Genomic DNA, 6,218 nt, shown 5'->3' with positions numbered 1-6,218 from the left:
AAAATGATAATTAGGATGTCGACATATATTGTGTTAAGAAATTTAGTCAAATATATTTAATTATCTAACCGTTTTTAACTATAATAATTTTTATAAAAAAATATCTTCACATATTAAAACGAAAATATTAATGCTCAATTTAATCCTTAATTAGTTTCATTTGGTTTCTGTCCTGTGACAAAATACAAATATAAAAATAGAAATGTAAAGATAAAAATATATTAGAAAGAGAAAAAAACCGGAAAAACAAAAAACTATGTCTGAAAGATAGAAATGTGTAGATGTTTTATAATCCAAAACGGTAAACAATTAGACATAACAATAGACAGAAATACAGAAATTTTTATTTCTCAAAAATAATATTAAAAGAAGCTAAAAATTATCATTTCATGTGAATAATAAAAAGATGGAATCTTTTTTTTTTTTTTGGTCTGTGTATTTTTATATTTATCAAACAGAAGCTTAAGTATCACCTTATGCTATAAGAATAATAATTATTCTTGACATTAAGAATTTACATGATACATAGTAGTAAGAGTTTAATTTTCGTATACTGACCATGTAAAACATTTTACACAATCGTACAATTATAAATCATTATTAACATAAAAAGTAGTTATTTTTATATACGTGTAAAACAATTTTATATTTACAGTGCATTAAAATTAAATTCATAATACATCAAAATTAAATTCATAATATTAAAAAGACATAAATTAAAGGAGAAGACTTACTACATCAGCAGGTGAGATCCCTAGCTGAGTGAGAGAAGAAGCAAGTTTCAAACACCTTTGATATGTGTCACTCCATTTATACTCCAAAGAACCATAAACAAGTGATGTTCTTTCTCCACAAAACCTTGCTGCTCTCTCCAAAAAACTTATTGGAGTCAAAGGAGAATAATTTGCATCACAAAAAACAACACCCTCCATTGATGATCCTTGATCATCATTATTTGGATAATGGGAATTATTATTGTTAAGGGAACTATGAGCTGAAAACATTATTTGTGTTTTTCTACTATTGGAATAATAATAATGCCTTAGAATAACATTATTACACAACTTCATCATGATGAACCTTTTATGGTTCATATGTTGGTGAAGAAAACAAGAAGATCTTGGAGAATTATTGCTTACCCAACTGGAAAAATTGAAGGCACAAATCAAGCCACCACCACCACTACCATTCATAGATCCTAATGTTGCAAAATCCATAAGATTTTTTAGTAGTACACCACACAAGCCTGGGTCTGTTTTACTTTATTGAGTTAGTGATATGTTTTTATGAATTATTTTATTTTATATATATGAGATACTGTCCAAGTAGTTGGAAAATTAAAGTGCATTTAAAATTGCTTCCTCCCTTGTCTTCTAAGGGTATAAAAATCAACCATCGATGTAATCATATCAAAATTTAATTGAAAATAAAATTATTATTTTTGTCTCTTAAATAGTTTAATTTTTTTGATAAAATAATTTTTAAAAAATAGTATATTAGTTTTCTAATTAAAATTGTAATAAATTTTTTTTGTCTCTTAAATAGTTTAATTCTTTTGATAAAATAGATTTTTAAAAAAATAGTATATTAGTTTTCTAATTAAAATTGTACTGATTTAAAAAAAATGCACTATCTTTTAATAACTGATACATAATTTATATATTCAGTCCAATTTTTCTTAAAAACATTATTTAAAGTTTGATCTCTAATTTTTTTATTATTTTTTTAATTAATTTCCATTGGCATAAGAAAATTATAAAAAAACACTTAGCATAAAATTACTAATTTAAAAAATATAAGATGATATATAAACTTTAAAATTTTTATAAAATATGAATATATATAAAATATTTTTTAAATAAATTATAATAATATTTAATATTTTATTAAATTAAAATATAAAATAAAATTAGACACATTAACACGTAATAATATTTAAATGTGTCTAGAAAAAGTGACAAACGGGATATAATATGACAACTTGTTTCAAAACATACATATCAAATTAATCATGACCATATCCACAGTCCACTAAATTGTCCAACCCAAATAATGATAACAACTATAAGGAAAGCTCTTCTGATCTTTTTTTTTCCATGTAGAAGATGAATAAATAGTCAAATTTTACACTTTGTATTATATTATTGTTGGTAGTAGTTGAATTAAGTAGGTAGATTTATTATCTTTTGTTGGTGGGTTTTGCTCTAAAGATTTTTTAACCTATGTAGCCAAATCTAACTCATCCAACCATTTAACTTTCTTAACTTATAATATAATTGTCGAGCAAAGGAAAAAAAAAACCCTTAAATATCATTATCAACTTATATAAACCTTGGGTAGGGGATTGCATATTAAGAATACTTTCTGTGCTAACATGGCGTTTTTAAAAAAGTTAGTATGAGATTGTTTAAATAATAGTAAGAAGTTGTTGGTACAGGTTCTGAAGCATAAATATCTCATGAATCAATCTGGTATAAATAAAAACAGTAAAAATTCTTTATCAGCTACCTGAAAGAACATTGTTAGTGCCTATGAGCATCTCAAGAAAGGGTTTCATTGGAATATTGGGGATGTTCATAAATTAGTTTGGTATAATGAATGGACTCTTTTTTATAAGCTTTGCAACTTTGTTCCTTAAGTGCATATTTCTGTATCAGATTTCATAGTGGCTGACTTGTGGAAAGGAGTGACTTGGGAGGTTGATAGTCTTACCACGCCTATTTCGCAAAAGATTAAGCAGTTTATTCGTGGTTTGAGATATCCTAGTTCGACTGAGTTGGAGTCACAGTGGGAGTGGTAGCATACAATAACAAAAAAGTATAGCGTAAGGGAGGGTTATAGATGGTTATTAGAGAAAACATTAAATTGGAATGCCAATAGTAACTGGAACTGGTTGTGGAATACAAACATTCCGGAGAAGTTTAAATTTACTATGTGGCTTGGCTTACATGATACTCTACCAACTGAGACTTTTCGATTCAAGCGGCATTTAGCTTCTTCAGATATGTGTAAGAGATGTAACAAGGCGTAAGAAACTATGGAGCATTGCCTTAGAGATTCTGAACAATCAAAGGCAATTTGGCATATGTTGGATCCTAGTATCCTGGACTCGATGGCTGGTACTGCTCTTGAAGAGTGGTTTCGGATGGTCTTGGCTATCAATGAGGCACATCTTTTGGTGCAAGGTTTTGGTGGGTATGGAGACATAGGTGTAATGACATATTTAATACTGACAACCCTTGGACAGACCACGAGGTTGTTGCTTTGGCCAGAATTACCGCCAAGGACTTACAAGTTTACAGGAATCGAAACAATGCCTTTAAGTCTCTCCAAAATTGCCTGGGTTGGGAACCATCGGCAGGCAACAATTTTAAAGTTAACTGTGATGCAAGCTTGTATCTTGATTCAAATTTAGTGGTATTTTAATATATTATTAGAGATTCTAAGCTTATATTTCGGGTTGCTCTGGAAGCATTCTCCCTGATCTATCATCAGATGTGAATTATTTGCTACTTGGAGGGGGCTGGTTTTAGCTTGGAATTGCGGTTTAAGGGATATTATATGTGAAATGGATTGCCTTTACATTCTGCCCATTAAATATGATCTTATAAGTGGGTATTCATCTGAAGTAGTAGATTTGGTTCACAAGATTCATAAATTTTTATCTCGTCCTTGGCTTGTTCACATTGAGTGGGTGTCCCGAGAAGCAAATAGAGTTGCGAATTGAATAGCTAGATATGGTGCCAAGAGTAACTCTAATCATGTTATTTGGTTTGAGCCTTGTGTTGATCTCCAACAAATCATCCGCTCGGATATAGGATAGTGTTTGCTTTGTTTCTTTCCATGTTTAGACAAAAAAAAAAGGAATCTTATTTGGGACGAAATCGTTTTGGAAATTTTGTTTACTCTTGGACTAGCTAGAAGGTGCCCTCTCCCCACAAGCCACCCTATGAAACATAGTAATTAGTAATTACTCATTGCACACCATGCTTAAGATTTGAGAGTTGTCCATAGCTTCCTAGAGTTGGCTAATAATTAGCTCTTAATTAGTTAATTAATTATATTAATTAGAGTTCATTTTTCACATTATATTGCACGAGAGCACGACTATATGCATGATTAAGTAGAACCATAAACACTAAATGAACCATAATAATCAACAAATAATAATGGTTAATTAATAGAAGTTAGAACTTGGAAATAAATAGTAATAATTTTTTTTCTATAAAATCTCCAAGGATCATAAAAGAGTATCCAATACATCATTTTCTGACTCTCTGTGTTGCATTTGCATAAACATTTTTATTGTAGGGATCAAAATTTGCTATCTTCAATTTTGTGGGGTGACAAAAAAAATAATGTAGATAAAAAGAATTAGTAAGAAACAAAAAACTATTATATTTTTTCACCTTAAAAATAAATGTCGTTTTTTTTACGTTGAAAAATATTCAATTACTTCAAAAATTGGATTAAATTTTCAACGTAATAAAAAAATGAAAACGACATTTATTTTAAAAAATTTGAGGCTAACACCATTTTTGGTAAAAAAAAAAAGGAAATAATTTTAGAATTAATCTAAAGCATCTATTACTGCATCAACAACCTCTTGGGTGGTACTTGATCCTCCAAGATCCTTTGTTCTGACTTTGGCTTGAAGAATGACTTTTTGAACAGCAGTTTCTAATCTGTCAGCAAATGCAGGAAACTGAAGATGCCTAAGCATCATTGCAGAAGAGAGAAGAAGTGCAACTGGGTTTGCTGTTTTTTGTGCAACAATCGAATCCTTTCCAACATTTCCAGCTGAAGCTCCTTGCTCAAACACAGCATGCTCAGCACCAACATTACCTACCACAACAAAAATGTTAATTTAATTCTGTTTGGAGAATAATAAAAATCGAGTAATGCTAGACAAACAATAACACAAACTTATCTTATTTAATGTTTGTTTGGGCGCTATTATTTTGATAAAAAAAAAATCTTTTTTCAATGAAAAAATAATTTTTTATTTTATTTTTTAGTGTGTTTGGCAAATTTCTAGTAGTAAAAGTAAAAGTATTAGAAAAATAAAAAAAAAAACATCTTTTTTGAGAAGCTACAATTTCTAGTTACAATTGATTAGTTACATGAGTAGTATAAATGGAAGTTATAGGGCAGAGGGAAAGGGGTCTAGTCATTTAAATATTTGTGAGACTTAGGAGTGCAAAGGATCTCTCAGATATACCTAACCCATTGTAGTTCCATATCCAGAAATACTATAGACTTTTGAGGAAGGGAAAAGGCTTGTTTGAGTGAGTTTCTAAGAAAAGATCTTTTTTCGAGTTATCTTTTTTTAAAAGATCTTATAGAAAAGTAAAAGTAATTTTATGTTTGGATATCTCATGCAAAAAATCTTTTTATCTATCAATTATTTTTGGGCTTAACAATATAAAAGTACTTTTTTGTTTATTTATTATGTGAAAAACATCATTTTTTTAAAAAAGATATATTTTTTTTAATTTTTCTAGTGCTTTTATTTTTATTACTAGAAATTTACTGAACACTAAAAAATAAAAAAAAGATATTTTTTCATTGAAAAAAGATATTTCTTTTATCAACTTAATGGCACTCAAACAAGCACTAAAAAAAAAGAATTTGCATGGAACCCGTCCAGCCCACTTTTCTTTTACGTAACACATTTGATTTAAATTCATGACATCTTAAGTTCTTAACAGTAAAGAGTGTAATAGATCTCCAGTTGATCGACTTTCCTTAATTTGAATTAGCGTGTTAAGATTCTCAGTTGCATTTGTATTTATAATTATATATTTATTATATTTAAATTTTTTAATTATTTCAACAATAAAAAAATACAAAATAAAAAAAGCATAAAGAAAACTAAAAGAAAAAAAGCAAACTAAGACATCCTTGATTCTCAAACTATGATTCCAAACATTTTAGTAAAAATCAACCTATGAATCAGAGAGACCCGCAGTAGTTAAATTAAATGTTAATTAAAATGAACACTACAACTAACTACATTGATTCATCAAGTACAATCTAGGGGGACTACTAACTACATTAATTCATCAAGTACACAATCTAGGGGGCTCACACTCTCAAATGAGTCATCCAGTATAAATTTATTTTGTTTATGGATTATAATTTTCCAGTTCCAACTATTTATGAATAATTTGATGGGGTAAATAGACTAATTCGTTTATTTTTTTATTTATTTTAGC

The 6,218-nt window shown here is 28.6% G+C and overlaps 2 protein-coding genes across 3 annotated transcripts in view; both read right to left on the bottom strand.

The window, feature by feature from the left end:
* Nucleotides 1-1,294, bottom strand: part of LOC107622092 (probable acyl-activating enzyme 2) — a 4,577-nt gene extending 3,283 nt beyond the window's left edge. Inside the window, exon 1 of one of the 2 annotated variants that reach the window (XM_016324010.2) lies at nt 735-1,294. In XM_016324010.2, the coding sequence (XP_016179496.1) occupies nt 735-1,217 (483 nt within the window). In that variant the 5' untranslated portion in view covers nt 1,218-1,294. The remainder of the gene's footprint in view (nt 1-734) is intronic. The other variant, XM_016324009.2, reaches the window with a different exon arrangement.
* The window catches only part of LOC107622140 (isocitrate dehydrogenase [NAD] regulatory subunit 1, mitochondrial-like), a 4,207-nt gene continuing 2,244 nt past the window's right edge, over nt 4,256-6,218 (bottom strand). The window contains exon 4 of the mRNA XM_016324042.2: nt 4,256-4,845. Coding sequence (XP_016179528.1) covers nt 4,571-4,845 — 275 coding nt within the window. The 3' untranslated portion in view covers nt 4,256-4,570. The remainder of the gene's footprint in view (nt 4,846-6,218) is intronic.

This window comes from Arachis ipaensis, chromosome B10 (assembly GCF_000816755.2).
Source record: "Arachis ipaensis cultivar K30076 chromosome B10, Araip1.1, whole genome shotgun sequence".
NCBI classification, from domain to species: Eukaryota; Viridiplantae; Streptophyta; class Magnoliopsida; order Fabales; family Fabaceae; genus Arachis; species Arachis ipaensis.
Note: the sequence above shows the minus strand (reverse complement) of the source record. Positions and strands in the feature narration are given on the sequence as shown.